At 39.4% G+C, this 20,396-nt stretch overlaps 1 protein-coding gene across 1 annotated transcript; it reads left to right on the forward strand.

The window, feature by feature from the left end:
• The first annotated feature begins 466 nt into the window (after positions 1 to 466).
• Positions 467 to 14,708, forward strand: TRMT9B (tRNA methyltransferase 9B (putative)). Its single transcript, XM_065900032.1, has 3 exons — positions 467 to 620; positions 7,972 to 8,145; positions 13,675 to 14,708. Exons 1-3 carry the CDS (start codon positions 467 to 469, stop codon positions 14,706 to 14,708), a joined length of 1,362 nt encoding a protein of 453 aa, XP_065756104.1.
• Positions 14,709 to 20,396: the final 5,688 nt, after the last annotated feature.

Here is a 20,396-nt window from a genome sequence, read left to right on the forward strand (position 1 = left end):
ATTTAGCATCCGATAGAACGAGTTTATCCAAAGTGAACCTTCCTCTGAAAGAACTGATCTTTCAGAGAAACATACTATAATTAGCTCATTCCCAAATGACTGTTTTCTGAAGATGTGCAGGTAAGAAGGATGCATTTGCTAGCCTTTTGACAACTCTGGTGAGGTCCCAGTGAAGGCTGTGTTCTTTGCAGCTTATAAGAAAGTATAAAAACAGGGACTTCCCTGGTGGTCCATTGGTTAAGGCTCCGTGCTTCCAGTGCAGGGGCTGTGGTTCTGATCCCTGGTCAGGGAACTAAGATCCCACATGCCGCATGGCATGGCCAGAAAAAAAAAAAAAAAAAAAGTATAAAAGCAACACAATCTTGGCAGTTTTAAGTTCCCAATTTTAGGAAATCTGCATCCCCATCAGCCATCTCTGGTGCCTACTCTGAACTGCATTCCTTGGTGTGGCCCTGTTTTCCCCAGGATGGATCATGCAGCTGCCCAGCTGGAGAAGCAGCACGTGCACGATGTGTATGAGAGCACCGCTCCTTACTTCAGCGACTTGCAGAGCAAAGCCTGGCCTCGTGTCCGCCAGTTCCTCCAGGACCAGAAGCCTGGCAGCCTCATCGCTGACATAGGTAACCCGGGGCGGTGCCACGTAATCTGAAATATATTCCATCATGCCTTTCCTTTTCAGATTCATTTTTCATTTCTGTTCTAACCAGAAGTCTGAAACTGTGTCCTTGGCATGTCAGCACCTGGAATATTCACTTGATAGCAGAAATTCATACAGTCAAGCCAGAAAGTAGAAAAGCCCCTCAAATCTACATATAGACAGTGGCAATTTTTTCAGAGCCTTCGTGCACGTCCTCCCACAAAAATCAACCTGACGTTGCTTGAATAAATCAGGATTGAAATGGCCGCTTGTGAAATTGACCATTTTAAATTCAGAGTGGACTTCCCTGGTGGCGCAATGGTTAAGAATCCGCCTGCCAGTGCAGGGGACACGGGTTCGAGCCCTGGTCCGGGAAGTCCCACATGCCGCGGAGCAACTAAGCCCGTGCACCACAGCTACTGAGCCTGCGCGCTACAGCTCGCGAGCCACAACTACTGAGCCCACGTGCCACAACTACTGAGCCCACGTGCCACAACTACTGAAGCCCGTGCGCCTAGAGCCCGTGCTCTGCAACAAGAGAAGCCACCGCGATGAGAAGCCCGCGCACCGCAACGAAGAGTAGCCCCTGCTCGTCGCAACTAGAGAAAGCCCTCACGCAGCAACGAAGACCCAACACAGCCAAAAAATAAATTAATTTAAAAAATACTTTAAAAAACACTGAATGATTTAAAAAAATAATAAACTTAGAGACATTCACATTCGTGAATACAGTGTTTTGGCGGCTTACGCTGAGTAGCTCTCACACCTTCTACAGAAGAGCCAGAATTGTGAGATTATAGAAGAGGTCCTGTAACCTCTTATGAATCTCATGGATCCTTTCCCTTAACTATTCCTTAAGGGTCTTATTATTAGAGCATATCTTTAATTAGATCATATCTTCATAATCAAGCAAATAATGATTTGCTTGGAGGACTTTGGCTCAGTATCTTTTGGAATCTAGAAGTGGTAAATCACAGCCCAGGAGATCTAAGATTAAGTTTTAAGACATGGTAGGATTCCTATTTGAAGCATGCCCACTTAAAACTGCTTTCTAGCAATTACATGCACACGGCACCATAAGAATCGTAAGTCTACAGTTACAAGTTCCGTCTAATTTGACATTCACTCTAAATTTTGGTAAGAGAAACAGATGTGCCCAGGGCTTATGGCTTGTTAAAGATGGTGCAAGCAGTGTAGAATTTGGGGAAGGGGTACATGTCACGTAGAAGTGGAGAGTCTTTAAAAACATCTCTATCATGTCAACTTAAAAAAAAAATCTGGTTTCATAAAATGCAGTGAGTTTGGAACTCTTACCACTCATAATATAAGCAAAGTACCAGAATCTTAAATCAGTTGGGAGGAAAAGGTTTGGGGACAACAGAATATATATGCTACTTTCTCATACCTTACACCAAAAATTCCAAATGGAGCGAAGATTTAAGTATAAGAAAATGAATTCATTAAAGGACTAGATGATGACTATATAATTTTAAAAAAAATTCTCAAAAGCAAAAGGCCTCTCAATGTGTGACACAAAAGAAGGGAGAAGTCATAAAATAAAATACAGTTGATTGTCATTATCCACAGTAGTTAGGTTCTATAAAGTTTCCGTGAACCCTGAATTAGTGAATACTGAGTTATTGCCCTAGGGGAAATACTGGATTAGGTTCCTAGGAGCCTGTGGTCACAATATTTTTGTCAACTGATCAATACCTAACCTTGTTTCACGTGTGTTTCTGTTTAAAGCTTTACACGCATGCGCTGCCAGTACAGACTTGGGCCCTGCAAATAAACTTTAGCAGTTAGGTGAAGAGGCAGATACAGAGTCTGTGAGTAATGAGGATTAATTGCATTGGTATTTTTGACAACATAAAATTTAAAAGGTTCTACAAGGCAAATTTCTAAACAAATATATAAATGAAGTAAAAAAACAAAAACAAACTAGGTAAAAATATCTGCAATATATCTGATAGAAAAATAGATAATTTTCTTACTCCGTGGAGCCTTCTTCAAAGTCAGTATGAAAAAGACCAACAACTCCCCTGCAAAATGATGAAACCATATGAACAAACAGTTCAAAAATGGGGGGAATACAAATTGCCTAAAAAAAATTTATTTATTTATTTATTTATTTATTTGCGGTACACGGTTCTCTCACTGTTGTGGCCTCTCCCATCGCGGAGCACAGGCTCTGGACGCGCAGGCTCAGCGGCCATGGCTCACGGGCCCAGCCGCCCCGCGGCATGTGGGATCTTCCCAGACCGGGGCACGAACCCGTGTCCCCTGCATCGACAGGCGGACTCTCAACCACTGAGCCACCAGGGGAGCCCCTAAAATATTTTTGATAGGTAAACCATTTAAATAGCTTAACAACAAGGTACAAAAAAAATGTACAGTGAAAAATATTCTCTCATCCCAGTCTTCCAGCACCAAGTAACCCACATCAGAGGCACCATGCTCTTAGCTTCTTGTATAACCTTCTTGAGGTATTTCACATAAATATAAGCATATTTGTGCATATAAGTGTGTGCATGGGTGGATTTCCCTTTTTCAATTACACAAATTAGTATGTTATACAAACTGCTATACACCTAGCTCGTTTCTTTTATATTGAGATCACTCCATGTTTGTTCTCATAGAGCTGCTAACTATTAAAAGCTGCATAGCCTTCTATGCTGATAACACCATACCAACAGATATGTATGTTGTTTGCTACATTTTGCTACTACAAATTATGGCACAAATAATATTCTTTAAGTAACGCTGTGCAAATCAATAAATATATCTAGTAAATGTTATTTTACCCATTTGTATCTTTTGATTTTTGTACTATTTACACTTTTTACCACTCAATAAGTAAATAAGAATATTTTGATTATACAGTGAAAGACAAGTTTTAAAATAAAATTGAAATGAAGAAGAAATCAATGAAAAGGAAAGAAAGAAGCCCAAAGGGGTTAGTAGAAAAAAAAGGAAGTAGAACAATATGACTATCTCCAAAAGGAAAAATTTTTTCTTTCTAGGTTTTCCACTTAGGTAAAATCATCAACAGTTTAATTTGACTGGTTATTAAATTAGCAATTTATAATTAATGACTAATAAAACTTTGCATAGGTAAAAAACATGCAGAGGTAATCGGGTTCCAGTTGCCCATACAGGAATTATCTAGCTGCTTCGCTATTTTAGTGGTGCAATTTTTTTATTGGCTAAATTTTATTAAGCACATCACCCCACTCCCAGCTGATCTGCTGAGGTGTGTGATAATGGCTCCTGATGTAACCTGACTCTTCAGGGCAGGTATCAGGAATGAAGTGAGCAGGAACTGTAGTTTAAATATGAAGAGCGTTGATGATTCAAAGACAGCAGAAATGCAAAGTACCCTCAGGAAATCCTGTGATCTTTGCAATTAAGACAATACCTTTTCCTGAAATGGGTTAGTAATTTAAGGCCATTAGAAGATGGTGCATGCCAGGGATAAACTGGGAGTTTGGGACTGACATATACACATTACTATATATAAAATAGATAAATAATAAGACCCTGCTCTATAGCACAGAGAACTCTACTCAATACTCTGTAATGGCCCATAAGGGAAAAGAATCTTAAAAAAAAAGAGTGGATACATGTATATGTATAACTAATTCACTTTGCTGTACAGCAGAAAGTAACACAACATTGTAAGTCAACTACACTCCAAAAGCATTTTTTTAAAATAAAATAAAATGGGCTTCCCTGGTGGCGCAGTGGTTGAGAGTCCGCCTGCCGATGCAGGGGACACGGGTTCGCGCCCCGGTCCGGGAAGATCCCACATGCCGCGGAGCGGCTGGGCCCGTGAGCCATGGCCGCTGAGCCTGCGCGTCCGGAGCCTGTGCTCCGCAACGGGAGAGGCCACAACAGTGAGAGGCCCGCGTACCGCAAAAAAAAAAAAATAAATAAAATAAAATAAAATAAAATAAAAAATAAAATTGAACCACATTTGGTTAACCAAACCATTTTATTATAACCTTATCCCTATATATATAAAACCCATATTTCTCTCAATTCAAGCAAGTATTAAACTAATCAATTATGAATAAAAATGGACTGTAACATTTAAAAAAAGAAGAAGATGACACATGGAAGGTGTTCTGTGATTTGAGGGCTTTACTTGGACTAGTTTAGGAAGCAGAATAAAGACTAGAACTAGATTCTTTTTTGAGCAAGGTGACCTTTTTACGTGACATCAGAGACAACTATCCTAATAGTATTGAAATTTTTATTTTTGTATACATAACTAAAAGTAATTTTTCAAGAACTAAAATTCTTCTTGCCTTTTAACTCTCAATTATTTATTCCCATATTCTATGGTCAGACTTCATTTGCTAAGTTATTTTCTAATTACCATTCCTTCTCTGAGTCAATAAACATTTAGAGCTCCTACTAAATGGCAGGCACCAGGCCTGCAGAATAAAACATATTGCCTCATCTCTGACTTCAAAAGATGTACATAAAAGGAGAAATAAATAGGCTATATTCTTCCTTTTCCCATAGAAAAAGAGAATTCTCTTTCAGATAAGGTCTTAGCAAAAAACTCTTAATTTATAAAATGTAGTTCTTTCTGCAAACTTCAGAGGGAACATTCAGATTAATTATTTCTAGCAAATACCCACCATGGGCCAAAATATCTTGTCGAATTGAGGCAGTTATCTGTTTTCTTCCTTAGTTGTAGTGAGGTGCAGAATACAAAATAGAGGGGAACAGAAGCATGCAGACACTTGCTGTTGTATCTCTGCAGTACTACAGAAGGTTATCATTGAGATTTTGTAAAGGAGCATGACTGTTGTGTACAGGAGCTGCAGTATCAAAAATGTTCTGATTTATTTCTTGCATGTTTAAGATAATGAGGGACTAGCCTTGGCAGTATTCTTGATTTCCTCATTAGGATAAAATCTCCCCTCTCTAGCATCTCGGTGTCTGCACTCTGAAAATGGATAATTGCATCATATTCAGGAGTTCCATTACTATCCTTAAAAATGAATGCCATTAGAAATGAATACAGGGGACTTCCCTGGCAGTACAGTGGTTAGGACTCGGTGCTTTCACTGCCGTGGCCCCGGGTTCAGTCCCTAGTCGGGGAACTAAGATCCCACAAGCCTCGCGGCGTGGCTGCAAATAAAAAAAAAAAGAGAGAAACAAATACAGGATATCAAAGGTATCAGGGGCACTGGAAACGTTTCAGGAGATGATGAGATCTGAAAAGACCTCAGTTTCCTCACTGTTACCAGATGCTCTCTGAACATGTCCCTCTAGCTCCAATGTTCTATGAACCTGTTTTTATTAGTATCTTTGAAGTAATTTTCCCTTTCATTTCTCTAAATGTATCCCCTGAGCCAGTTCAAAACAGCAAAAAAATTTACAAGATGATTTTTCTTAAAATATGAGCATCGTCTTTGAAATGTTCCGGATTTCAATTTTAAAATACTATGTGAATTATATCTTCCCCATGATTGCCCTCAAATATTGGATCCTTTTTTGCAGAAGCATTCTTAGGAACAGTGGCTACGAGATCTAAAATATTTCCAAGACCTCAATCATTTACATTGAAATAATGAAGCTGGAAATCTTATTTTTTATTCACAAGCTCTCCACCGTCTCAGCTGGCACCAATGAATCTTAATTATGCTTTTAGTGTCTCATAATTTTGAATAGCACCTATTAAGGAGGAGTTATCAAAGAGTGTTGAGATGTATTTCTAAAGCAGCAAACTAATCATCTTTGAATAGTGGTAGATATTTTTCAGGCAAAAAAATTTAGAGCTAATGCCAACAGGTAGGGATATCAACTCTAATGACGTCTTTAAATATTTCTGAAAAAAGAAATAGATATGTCTGTGCTAGAATAAAATACTAGGTACTAGATCACAGAAGGCTTTGTTTCAGGATGATTATTCCTTTACGTTACTACCTTCTTCACCATAATATCTGTGAGATCTGACTGATCTAAATCTTTGGGCTGCGTAAATCTGGAATTACTTGGGTCTCTGCCACCAGAAAGTGAATGTCAAAAATGGTCTATTTAAGGGACTTACCTGGTGGTCCAGTGGTTAAGACTCCGAGCTCCCAATGCAGGGGGCCCGCGTTCAATCCCTGGTCAGGGAACTAGATCCTGCATGCTGCAACTAAAGATCCCATGTGCCACAACTAAGACCCGGTGCAGCCAAATAAACAAACAAATATATTTTTAAAAATGGTCTATTTAAGAAAAAATAGTTCTTTGTCAGAGTTGTATTCAGAGTTAATAGAGATCATTTAAAACCTAGCACTGACACCAGATTGGATAAAAAGACGCTGAAATCCTTTTTTCATTCAAATTCAAATTTTAAATTTTTGAAAGGCCTGTTTTATTGTGTAAGTTATTTTATCTATACCCATTGAAAAGTTGTTGACAGTAGTCTGTTTTATATAGCCAGCAAGTGATGAAGGTTTGGCAAGATAACACAAGACTAAATGCCCGGAACATGTAGACCTAAACATAATGAAATATGTGTGTGAGGGTAACTTTTGTAAAGAGACTGGACCTTGTCACTAAGATCCTAGGGAACTATTATTCTCTGCTGGAGGCCAGCTGACATTTCTTGATTGTGCTATCCTGTTAAGAAAGCCCTATGGACATGACCTCATTAAATATTCAATAAATAATATTTCTTTTTCCCATTTTCGTTTCCTCTAATCTCCTATATAAAAACATGTATGTGCTCTCTGAAGGCTTTTCTTTTTGTTTTTGTGTGTACCCTCAACCCATGTTGTGTTCTGTCTTGGTTAATACAGGCAGACCTCATTTTATTGCACTCCCCAGATTCTGTATTGTGTTTTGTACCAACTAAAGGTTTGTGGCAACCCTGCACTGAGCCAGTCTATTGGTGCTATCTTTCCAACACCATTTGCTCACTTCGTGTCTCTGTGTCACATTTTGGTAATTCTCACAGTATTTCAAACCCCCCACCAGCAAAAACATTATGACTTGCTGAAGGCTCAGATGATGGTTAACATTTTTTAGCAATACACTGTTTTAAAATTAAGGTATGTACATTGTTTTCGTACATAATGCCGTTGGACACTGAACAGACCCCAGTATAGTGTAAATGTAACTTTTAAATGCACTGAGAAGCCAAAAGAGTCATGTGACTCGCTTCATTGTGACATTCGCTTTATTGCAATGGTCTGGAATGGAGCCCGCAGCATCTCCGAGGTTTGCCTGTATCAAGTTATTTCTATTCCCTGTGATAAGACAAAGTAACCGACAATGTTCCACTTTCCATTAAGGATAGCGTGTTAACACAGGTTTTTCTCTTACAGGTTGTGGAACTGGAAAGTATCTTAAAGTGAACAGCCAGGTACATACCCTGGGCTGTGACTACTGTGCGCCATTGGTAGAGATTGCCCGGAGTAGAGGATGTGAAGTCATGGTATGTGACAACCTTAATCTCCCCTTTAGGGATCAGGGCTTCGACGCCATCATCTCCATAGGAGGTAAGGCAGCCCCGTCACGCATTCACTCTTCACCATGAGAATAACGTTACCTGGTTGAGGCTGCTCTCACAACTCAACATCCATTCTTTGTAGAAAGATCTATGTAATTCATTTTATCTAATTTTTAAAAATATTGCAACTGAACTATTTAACTAAGTTCAAATGTACTTATGGTGGTACATATGATTGTTTTTACTAGTTCAACCCTCAAACTCTTGTTTTCTTCTTTTTGATGACTCAGTCCAATTTCTTTCACTTATCGAGTAAGAAAGTATTGGAGGAATTGTACTCATTGAAAATAGTACTTTGTTCTATTGAAATGAAGCCAGATTCTTTCAACGTGAAGTAGATCTTTAGAAGTCATATTACCTTTTCCAGGCCACAGGTACACCCTTTATTAGCAGAATATTGTAGGACTAAGGCACTGAATGTCACTGGAAGGATGTGTCACCAACCTGCCATTCACTGTACAAAAGCCGCTGGGGAAGACGGTCCCACCTGGTCCCAGGTTGCATTGCTTTTATAGTGCCACTCTGCTCTCTTACTGCCAGAGATTGTTCATAAATCTAGGGAATACATTCCTCATATTCTCCCAACAAGTGTGCCCATAAGACATACATGCCAAAAATGAAAAGAAACAGCAAAAACCCATGATTGAAATATACACAGGTAAGGGTCATTTTACTCAATACATATAGTCCTGAAACTTAGTGTGTTAGTCACGTTTAAGTATGCTGGGGAATCATGTTATTTAAGGAAATCTTGTGGCAAATCCTTTCCCAAAGTGAAAAATCTTTTGCAGGGCAAATTATTTCCTCCAACACACTTTAAAAAAATTAATGTATTTGAATATAACAAGCTTTATCAAAGCAAGGTGAATCTATATAAAACTGACTGCAGATAAACATATGGAATAAGACTGTTTGCTCCATCCTGGACTAGATGAGAAATCGGTATTTCCACCATTAGCTGGGGCCTGTATCTTTGCATAGTGAGGGGATGCCGGCTTGGATGCCATAACCTTGGAACTAGTTAGGACTGGCAGGAGGTGGTTGCCATGGAAACCTGCTCTTTGACAGCCCTACTTCTTTGCTTAACAGTTTGAAACTGTTAAGTCCATTTGGTTTTAAGCATTAAGAGAATGGATTCTTGTTGAACCAAGCAACACTATACAATGCTCTGAATCTTTAGTAGGAAGAATTTTTGGTTTGGTCATGCCACCTAAAGAACCAGAAATTGGAGGGAGGTCAGAGAAGTGTATTTTTTTGCTCTTCTTTTGTTTACTTTAGTTGTAGAGTCTATACAGCTGGCTACCTACAAAGAGGCTGTGCTGTTGAACCCCTGTTGCAGGCGTGGGGTTACTGACCAACTTTCTTACTTTGGGGAAATGCTCCATGTTGTACATGGTTAAGTCTTTCTTTTCTTTCAGTTTAAGTCTCCTGCCCACAGAGGAAATGGAGCACACCTGGTTGCCATCTTCCAATGAAAAATGCTTCCTTAGGTGGAAACCCAGCATGTGTTTTTATGAACTGTAACTAAAAATTAACGTGGTGCAGTCAATTTCCAATTAGATTTTACATTTAGAACTATATTATGAGAACTTTCAACAAACCATCTCTCCTATGTCCATATATATTTACTTCGTTATTTAGAATTCTGTATGTTGGCATTTCTTGCTTAACATGAAGAAATATAGTTTTAAATGTATAGTTTTCCATGTCACTTAATGAGACAGTACGCATCATACCTAATTATACATTCCTTATGTTTTACTCACAGATTACAAGAAGAAACAGTCTTTCTGCTTACCTTTAGAATAGTATGACACGTGTCTGGAGAGCTGATTCACTTTGTTATACAGCAGAAACTAACACACCATTGTAAAGCAATCATACTCCAATAAAGATGTTAAAAAAGTATAGTATGACCAAAATTTTATAAAAATTTGTTCATCTGTTGAAATAGTGTCAACCAACTACTCGTGCCAGTGGTTCGCAACTCGCGGTTACACTGCCCCCCACCCTGAGGCGATGCCTGTCAATGTCTGGAGACGTTTTTGGTTGTCACAACTGGCTATGTGTATGTGCTGCTGTCATCTAGTTGCTGCCTCCCCAGCTCCCACAAGAAAGAATCATCTAGCTTGTTTACAAACGCCAACAATGCTGAGGTTGAAAAATTCTGCTTCATGCTAAGCCCACGGATTCTGAATGCTTCCAGTTAGATGAGACAAACACCCTTGAAAAATTAAATAACAATACATCATAAAATCCCAAGATATAACAGGACTTTAAAGATGATCTTGTGTAATTTCTGATTCTGGAGTCCAGTCATTGAATTCTACCTACCCACTTGTTCAATTCAACACCCTATCCTACAGGATACATATACTGAGTACTACTTTTGCCTTTAAATTGTGATTATGACTTTTAAACAGCAGGGGACATTTTTATCCTTTAAAATTCAACACAGTTTCCTGACATTGATAAAATTCATATAAATATATGTTTAGGTCCCATTTGGGTTACATTTACAATGTTTCTTAATAGAACATGTATGCATAGGCACGTATAATACATTTTATATGTAATGAAAACTTCATTTGTAAATATTTTCGTTTTCAAAAGCATTTGGCTTAAAAGTTACTTAGTATTATTTGTTAAATATAAAATATAATATGAAAGATTCGGATATTTCCTGGGTGAAATTATGGTATTAAAATGGATTATCGCATAACAGATATTTCAGGAATGAAAAATATAAAGATGTTCTTCCTTAAAAACAAAATTTCTGGGGACTTCCCTGCTGGGCCAGTGGCTAAGACTCCGCGCTCCCACTACAGGGGCCCCGGGTTTGATCCCTGGTCAGGGAACTATATCCCACATGCCGCAACTAAAGATCCTGCATGCTGCAACTAAGACCCGGCACAGCCAAATACATAAATAAATATTTTTTTTAAAAAAACCAACTCTGAAGCCAAGAATCCTGAAATGTTGAAGACCTATAAATCTGATAAAAAGAAATTACTGTATTAAAATAGTCCTGGTTTAATGGCGTTTTTTGTTTAATGGCCAAAACACAAGAATACAGTCGATTCTCATTATTCACCGTGGTTATGTTCTGTAATGTCCCATGAACACTGAATTAACAAATACTGAACCATTGCTCCCAGGGGAAATATAGGATTAGGTTCTTGTAAGCCTCTGGTCACAATACTTTTGTCAACTAATCAACACGTCATCTTGTTTTATGTGTGTTTCTGTTTAAAGATGACTTATTTAATTTTGAACTCATGCCAGCAGCAGTATAACACCCAAAAGGAGCTCGTCTAACTCACATATTTTCTCTGTAAGACACATTGCAGCCTTACGGCTTACGACCCCTAGACAGCACTTCCACCCTGTGCTGGGGCAGGGCTGTGAGGGATCGTCAACAGAGAGACCACCAACAAAACACCAAAATGCGAAAACACACGGCACGAAACAGACTGTGAAAAGGACACTTGTTGACAGCACCAGAGCTGAGACAGGAAGGCAGAGCATCTCCTCGCTGGACCCCAGCTGGGAACGTGTGCCTTGGGAGGCTCAACTTTTTGGCTGTTCTATGCATGTCAAGGAATGACTACGAAAATGCTAAGCATACTGATTTCTGAAGTCACAAGACAATTTTAGCAAGTAGGCAAATTTGCAGATACAGAATCCACAGATGACGAGGATCACCTGCATTTAGAAAACACACCCATGGAAGTTCCAGAGTGAATGAGGTGCAAGTTATGGGGGACACTAACGGCCAGGAGTAGTCATAGATGTGAACGTTGGTACTGTCCTAAGCCTTACTCAGTCCTGATTTCTCTGCCCCCTTGTAGCTCACTGACCACGACACTACTTCGAGAAGTGTAGGCTTTCAAACTGACCATTATAAAGGGCCCTTTCTTTGGGGATGGGGATTGGGGAGAACAGCCTGACACCTAGTGAAGTAAAGTAATTGGTCAGAGATCACAAGGCTGGTCACTGGTAGATCTAGGACAAAATACACTGGTGTCCTGTTCTTTAAATGCATTTGAACCTAATACCTCTCGCACTGCTGCATGGTACAGTAAGAGAAACAAGGGTTTGTGCACTGCTGATAGGAAAGCAAACCTGATTGGGAACAATACAAAGTGTGCCTCTTGTATAATCTTCCTTTGACACCTTTAGCCATATAATCATCTCATTTTAGGCATTTACTATCTCTCTGTGGCAAGTAAACTAAAGAGATTTATTTGCCTGAAACCATTACTAACGTCTGGATTATGCTGAGGTTACAGGAGCTGTTTAATCTCTGTTCCCTCACTACTCATATCTGAGCAGTAGTGTCCAGACTTTCCTGAGAGCTAATTTCCTACCTGAGATAAGTGACAGGCGTATGTGTGGAAAAATAATTTGATGTTTTCTCTTGACACAGTGTGATTAAACTCTAGAAGCTAACAGACCAGCGCTTCCTATATACTGTTTGATAAAAATATGCCTAATAACCCACCTAAGACTAGATACAGGCAGTCCTGCTTGACTCTCACTTTAACTTTGCAGAGACTGCAAGTAAAATGATGACCTATAGGCTGCTTTCTCTTAAGTATACACAATTTCATATTATATTAACATTATTAAAAACTATAAGCAATCATTACTACATGTCAAAATTGCATCATACTAAGTGAAGTCAGTCAAAGACAAACATGTGATATCACTTATGTGTAGAATTTTTTAAAAAACTGATACAAATGAACTTATTTACAAAACAGAAACAGACTCACAGATTTAGAGAATGTACTTCAGGTTACCGGGGCGGGGAAGGGTGGGGAGAAGGAATAGTTAGGGAGTTCGGGATTGACATGTACACGCTGCCATGTTTTAAGATAGATGACCGGCAAGGACCTATTGTACAGCACAGGGAACGCTGCTCAACATTCTGTAATAGATAACCTAGATGGGAAAAGAATTTGAGAAAGAATAGATACATGTATAATCACTTTGCTGTACACCTGAAACGAACACAATATTGTTGATCAACTATACTCCAATATAAAATTTTTTTTGAACTTTATTTATTTTATTTTTTTACATCTTTATTGGAGTATAATTGCTTTACAATGGTGTGTTAGTTTCTGCTTTATAACAAAGTGAATCAGTTACACATATACATATATCCCCATATCTCTTCCCTCTTGCGGCTCCCTCCCTCCCACCCTCCCTCTCCCACCCCTCCAGGTGGTCACAAAGCACCGAGCTGATCTCCCTGTGCTATGCGGCTGCTTCCCACTAGCTATCTACCTTACGTTTGGTAGTGTATATATGTCCAATATAAAAATTTAAAAAAGAAAGCATACCTCTCTCTTTACCATTCTTCCACCCAGAAAACAGTTGTGATATAATTCTAATAAAAGTCTTTATTTAGGAAAAAAGATGCATCATTTTTATATGGAAAATACTAGCCTATAAACGTGTAGGTTTACGTGTGTATATACACACTGAGATCTAGTTTCTTCTTTTTCAGTCATACATCATTTTTCTACAAAACAAAGAAGAATCAGAGCAATAAAGGAAATGGCCAGGGTCTTAGTTCCTGGAGGCCAGCTGATGATTTATGTTTGGGCCATGGAACAAAAGAACCGGCACTTTGAGAAGCAAGACGTGCTTGTTCCATGGAACAAAGCCTTGTGCTCCCAGCCCCTCTCGGAATCCAGCCAGCCTGGGAGAAAGAAGCAGTGCGGGCATCCAGAAAGAAGCCATCCCTACCCCCCTCCCTGCTCTGCATGTCGCTGTCCCGTTTGTTTTAAGGGGCGCTGTGATTCGAGGCGGTCCCGCAGCGTGGACCGTGACTCTGCTCTAGCTGGCACCTGCTGTGCAAATATTTCCAAGGAAGGCGAGGAAGAAAACGGATTCTATAACACGCTGGGGAAATCTTTTCGCTCCTGGTTTTCCTCTAGATCTTTGGATGAATCAACTCTGAGGAAGCAAATTGAAAAAATGAGACCCTTGAAAAACACAGAAAGTTGGGCCAATAGCACGATATCCACCCAGCCTTCAAGACACTCAAGTTTCGACTTAGATCATCCAGAGCCATTTTCAACAGGAGAGCAACATTTAGATGAGGAAGTGTTTGTGGAGACTTCTCAAAAACAGCTGGAATGGCTGAGAGCGCCCGCCACACACAAACACCTAAATGGAGACCATCCAAGAGGCGTGAGGAGAAATGGAGATGGGAATTTTCTGGGTAGCACCAATACCAGGGAGAATTGTACGGATGCAGGTAACTTAGAAGAGGGTACCCCTTCTGCTAGTAAAATATGGAGGAGGATTTCTGCAGCTGATTCCAAAGATTCCAACCCAGGTGACACCATTTCTGTCGAAGAACAACAGCCCGACATTTTGGAATCTGGTGCCTTTATGCGCTATTACCACGTGTTTCGAGAAGGCGAGCTCTATGGCCTGCTGAAGGACAGTGTGTCGGAGCTCCATATTCTGAGCTCTGGGAATGATCATGGCAACTGGTGTATCATTGCAGAGAAGAAGGAAAGTTGTGATTGATTGGATCATTTCAGACATCTCCTCCAAAAGATGAACCCCATTCTTCTCACTGGGTTTGTGATATGGTCCCCTGAATGGGCATCCAATTTCGTCATTTGGTCTGTATTGAATCCATTTCTATTTTGGTCTATACAGACTATGGATTCATCATCTTTTTAGTCTATAGGCAAGCACAGTGCTTGGCATCTGACAAAGAGTATTTGTGGTTAAACGTTAATATAAGAGATCTGAAGAAGCAATATACATGAACTTCGACACAGCTGAATCACTAACAGTACATGTATACTGTTTTTCAGTATTATATAGTGATTTCAAAAGATTCTGCTTTTAAGTAGACCTTTTAAAAACATCATTTGTATATAGGAAGGGGGTAATTCCTACTTCTCTGGTTATAATTTAGATCTGTGTGCAAGATAATAGGTAAACTCGGACCAGGGCACCAATGTAATTTGAACCATGTGATAAATTATTTCGTTGCCAAGGCCTTGCTTCTATTTGAAGTCTTCAGAAAGGTGAGAGACGGTGGAGAGAGACAAGAAGGGTTCTGAGAACTTTTCTAGATGATAAGCGAACTTGCTTCAAGATAAGTAAATAATAAGGTTTTTGATGTTGCTCAGAGGCTTTAAAGGCACTGTCAGCATGTAGAGAGTGGAGTATGTGGGCACCGGGAAGTTGTTGCAAGTTACCCAGGTGGTATTCTTCCAACCTTATTAGAAGCAGGAATATCCAGTTACGGCAAGACCAAGATTGACTAATGAGTTTTCATCTGGAATGATGCTTTACTTATGCATTGAAGGGATACTTAGGAAATGAGAAACTGGTTGAAACAGTGCTTTTTATTGGTTCTCAAAACAAACAGATCATTAAGGTACACGATATTTGGACTTCGTGGAGGACTGATTGTTGGATCTTTAAAAATAATATCTGGGCATTTATCTTATTGAAAGGGACTACATTTTAATAGTTATATTAGGGATTTAGGAAGAATCAAGTCCTATTAATTAAAGGTTCAATTTCTGCCACTTTACAGACAAACGAATAGCTGGGCACTGTCTGGTCACACATCTGTTTACATTTAACCATGGGTCTGTTTAAATCCATGTCATGGATCCTGAGACACAGATATAATTAGGAGAAGCAAAAGTAAGTTGACCCAAGAATACAGTTTCAGGCAGTTCCTTAATGAGGAGAGAATCAACACTTGACAAAAGGCTTTTTACTGTATGGGCCACTGTAAACCCAGAGGAAACCCAATTCTTGTTTTGTTTTCCACTGAAATTACTAAAATAGTATAAGATTTCATTTGTGTTGGGTTTATTTTTCCCTTCGGTAATTGTGCTCTAACTTAAAATAATGATGCTACTTTCAAAGAAATTTAAAGGATTTAAAAAAATTTTATTTATTTTCGGCTGCATTGGATCTTCGTTGCTGCACATGGGCTTTCTCTAGTTGCGGCGAGCAGGGGCTACTCTTCATTGTGGTGTGCGGGCTTCTCATTGAGGTGGCTTCTCTTGTTGTGGAGCACGGGCTGTAGGCTCGTGGGCTTCAGTAGTTGTAGCACGCGGGCTCAGTAGTTGTGGTTCGCAGGCTCCAGAGCACAGGCTCAGTACTTGTGGCGCACGGGCTTAGTTGCTCCGCGGCATGTGGGATCTTCCCGGACCAGGGCTCGAACCCATACATACATACTTTGAAAACTTAGACTCCGTTACTAATACTGGATCAAAGAGTGCCTTTCCTGTTCATTCCCCTTTACTTGTTGGCATCACTGCAGAGTCCCACTATCTGAAGTGGAGGGGAGCATGTGCGGGGGATTCTTGGAAGGGCCTTAAAAACCTCTGCTGGCTTATTGATGCCTCACTGGCCTACTTGAGGAATTCCATAAACAGTCAAACGATTTGGGGGAAAGTGCGTTAACATGGACAAAGGATGCAACCAGGTGAATGGCCCATTCAAACTATTATTTTTAAAATTGTCACCAAAGTGATTAAATGACACCAGCAAGTCATGGTAACTAACAAACCATCTAACACATGTCTTGGATTATCAATTTCGTTTGTTCTTCCCTTCTCACCACACATCCCTATATACAAGATGGTGTGTGATTTCTGTTTTTAGTTTGCCTTTCTGTGTCCTTCCAAATTCTAGATGTCAGTACTTCCTCTGGGTTTTAACTGACCATCAGTTGAACTGGCAAAAATTGGCAGTAATCCAGAGAGAAAATAATCCAGATTTAAATCAGCTAGGAATGTTAACGTACTTGTATATTAATGGCCGTCAAAAGAATAAGCACTGGTGGAGTTTTTAAAAATAAAAGTAAATGGGGGGCTTCCCTGGTGGCGCAGTGGTTGAGAGTCCGCCTGCCGATGCAGGGGACGCGGGTTCATGCCCCGGTCCGGGAGGATCCCACGTGCCGCAGAGCCGCTAGGCCTGTGGGCCATGGCCGCTGGGCCTGCGCGTCTGGAGCCTGTGCTCCGCAACGGGAGAGGCCGCGGCAGTGAGAGGCCCGCGTACCTCAGAAAAAAAAAAAAGTAAATGGGTTTGGATGAGGATAGAGGGTCTAACCCAATAGTTGTTGATCTCGGTAGGGGAGGATATTCCTTAAAAATGAGTTGTGAGCACTCAGTTTGGGAGGGAGGGGGAAATGGGGTATAACCACTGGCCGGGCAGCTGCAGTCTGGGAAGAACAAATTAGGGCAAAAGCCTGAGCATGTCTCTCGTATTGTGCAGGAAACATGAAATAATAACAGCAGCTAACTTCTTAAATATCTAACATGTATTATTTTATCTGTAATCCTCACCATTGCTAAGTATACTCATTGCTCCCACTTTGCAGATTAGGAAAACTGAGTCAGAAAGAAATCAATTAAATTGCCCAATGCCACATTCATCTAGTAAAGGGCAGGGCTGAGTTTCAAACCAGGCAGCTGCCTCCCAGCCTGTGTTCTTACCCACAACACTGTAAACCCCCCGTCATGGTGCAAGACAGATTATGAGAACATTTCAAGGGAAGTGTGATCAGCTCCTTTCCAAATAAGCTTTAGTAAGGTTAAGCAAAGATTTCACAGTTAGACAGGAATCCCTTATATATTTTTCCCTATCTTTTATATTAACTTTTTTCATTTGTAATTCTCTTTCCATTTGATTTTAATTTAAAAAAATAGTAACAAAATGCTCTGTGATCACTTTTATCCAACTCTTCGATCCTCTAAAAATTGGTATTATTGTTTTCCCATTTTATAGGTGAGAAAATAGAGGGCTATTCAGATATTTCCTTCCTTCCGTTTGTTCACTGAACCTGTTATGTGCCAAATACATAGGATAATACGGCAAAGAGTATCAGGTGTATCGAGGATACACAGAATATTAGAATTAACTGAGCAGAAAGTGTCCAACTGGAGCAGTTTTTTCATATTCCTTGTGCACCTACTACCACATTCTATCGGTTTGCTTGAGAAAAGCAATTTACAAAAACCCCCCTTAGAGAATCTCAACGCATATGAGCATATGTAAGGCCTCCCCTAAAGTAAACTGGGATTTGATTTAACTGAGCTTGCCCTCAACATGGTAACATCCTCTAGCACAAGCATTCTGTGGAATACATTTCAGAAAATAACACACCCAACAGAGTAAAACGCAGACGCTTTAGGATGGCCTGCGCACCCCCCGCTTCATAAACTCTCTCAAGTATTTTTCAGGCTCATCTCTTGCAATTGCAAACATTTTTTTTTTCTGTTTTGCAATCTGCTGTTTTAAACAACACTTTCATTAGGATTTACATAATGACAAGTAATTATCACATCCCCTGGATATAAACTTGAATTTTAAATGCCAACTGTTATCCTTCTCCAAAGAAAAATGCATGAAACAGACTTCATTCTGTCAATTCAAAGGGCATCTGAGATAAGTGTCATCACACACCCATCCAACAGATGGAAGAACCATGGAAGTGGAAGGGAATTACAGAAGCATCAGCAGACCTCAAACCAGAACACTCAACTCCCCTCATCCCAATCTTAACTCAAATTTATGATTATTGGTTTGATATTATAGACTCCATATCTGCAACCTCGAATATCTACAAAACTGGAGTGGGAATATTTTAAAAGAACTCTTACCAACTAAGGATTGAAATGATAATGCAAATAGAAAGCATTTGGCATGGTATGGGGAACGCAATCACAGAAGCCTAAGAGAGCTCATCAAAGAGCTCACTGTGATCTGCCCTACTTTTTATTCACCATGGTCCTCTAGTATGTGATGCATTCGTAGGAATGTGAATCATTTCAGTTATAATCCACATTCTGTTCCCCTCTAGAAGCAGGTCTTTCCCAATTGATTATGCCTTGTCATCACTCTACCTGGGTGGGAGCAGAGCTATAATGTAATCTATATGGCCAATCTGACGGACCGCTTGTGAGAGCTGATTGTCAAATTGGATCTCTCATGGGGCAAATCAATATATATTTTGTCTCTCCTTCAACTAGAACTGGCAAAAATATAATTTACCCAACCCAACTGATTATTAATTAATCTACATGTAAAAATATATTTTCTCCACACAAAACATTTATTCTTCTCTGGATATTACCTCCATAAAGAAAAGACAGAGGGTCACTGTCATTAATCTGTAGCCAGTGTAACTGAATGTTGAATTCCATGAAAAATTTACATTTATATTTATGCTCGCCCAGAAGGGAATTTGGCTGAATGACAGGCATTTCTCTAATGCAATCATACCACTTCCATTAGATTTTCTATTAATGTATGTAGACGGACACCATTAGTAAAGGTTTGCTTTTCTATTCTACTTATTTACACAGAACCCTGGCAATACTTAAGGCTCACTAATGTGGACCCCAGTGGAATTTGTCAGATACTTTGAATATGTATGTAAAAACTGCCCCATTTTCTTTAGATGTTCTCTTAAATATGTATTATGTAAATATATATGTATGTATATTCCTAGACATCTAGTGTTTGCTGTCACTAGTGACCTTCTTATGCACTTGTAAAAACGTTAAATTAGCAATTACACGGGAAATGTATTTCATTGAATACATTTTGTTTTGGGGGAAATATGAAGAGAATTGTCATATATTATTGTGCCTCCTCTGGTGTTGACGTGTATTTGTATCAAAAGTGCAAAAATCCTTTTCTTCTACAATATAGTTAGTTACTTTAGCTTTTCCCAGATGAAGCTAGCAATAGTTCTAAAAGGACAAGTTGATGTAAAATATCGTTGACGGTTGTACTAAGTTGGAGGTATTTTATTTGCATTAACCAATAATGTTTAGGATCTTCTGTAGTAAGTATTATTAAAAATAGTGTAATTTGTATGCCTATGAAATGTATAAGATAGTTTAAGTTATGTCTAAATGTACTTTCAAAAATGTTACTAGATGAACAAAATTCTGCCTTTCATCTCCACTCTTGAGTGTGACAGGACAGGTATTACCCTCTTTCCATTCACACAGGCACCTCTCCTTAGACTCAACAGAACTGGGCGAATCTGTATTTGGATTCTGTTAGCTTTGTCTAAAAGAAACGAAGCTAGCCATTTAATAACAGAGTGTCATTAAGGGGTTAATAAAGGGATATTATTGACTAAAGCAAAAAGACATCTTTTAAGATGAAGAAAGATGTATTAGACTATCTGAAAGTGGGCATGTGTGAAAATACAGTACTAAT

This window comes from Phocoena phocoena, chromosome 21, assembly GCF_963924675.1.
Source record: "Phocoena phocoena chromosome 21, mPhoPho1.1, whole genome shotgun sequence".
Lineage (NCBI taxonomy): Eukaryota > Metazoa > Chordata > Mammalia > Artiodactyla > Phocoenidae > Phocoena > Phocoena phocoena.

Bases quoted from the DNA above. Each gene is read 5' to 3' on its own strand.
- TRMT9B (XM_065900032.1), top strand. From the start codon at position 467: ATGGATCATGCAGCTGCCCAGCTGGAGAAGCAGCACGTGCACGATGTG. The intron at 621-7,971 runs GTAACCCGGGGC...TTTCTCTTACAG, and splicing joins CAGCCTCATCGCTGACATAG to GTTGTGGAACTGGAAAGTAT. The intron at 8,146-13,674 runs GTAAGGCAGCCC...CTTCTTTTTCAG, and splicing joins CGCCATCATCTCCATAGGAG to TCATACATCATTTTTCTACA.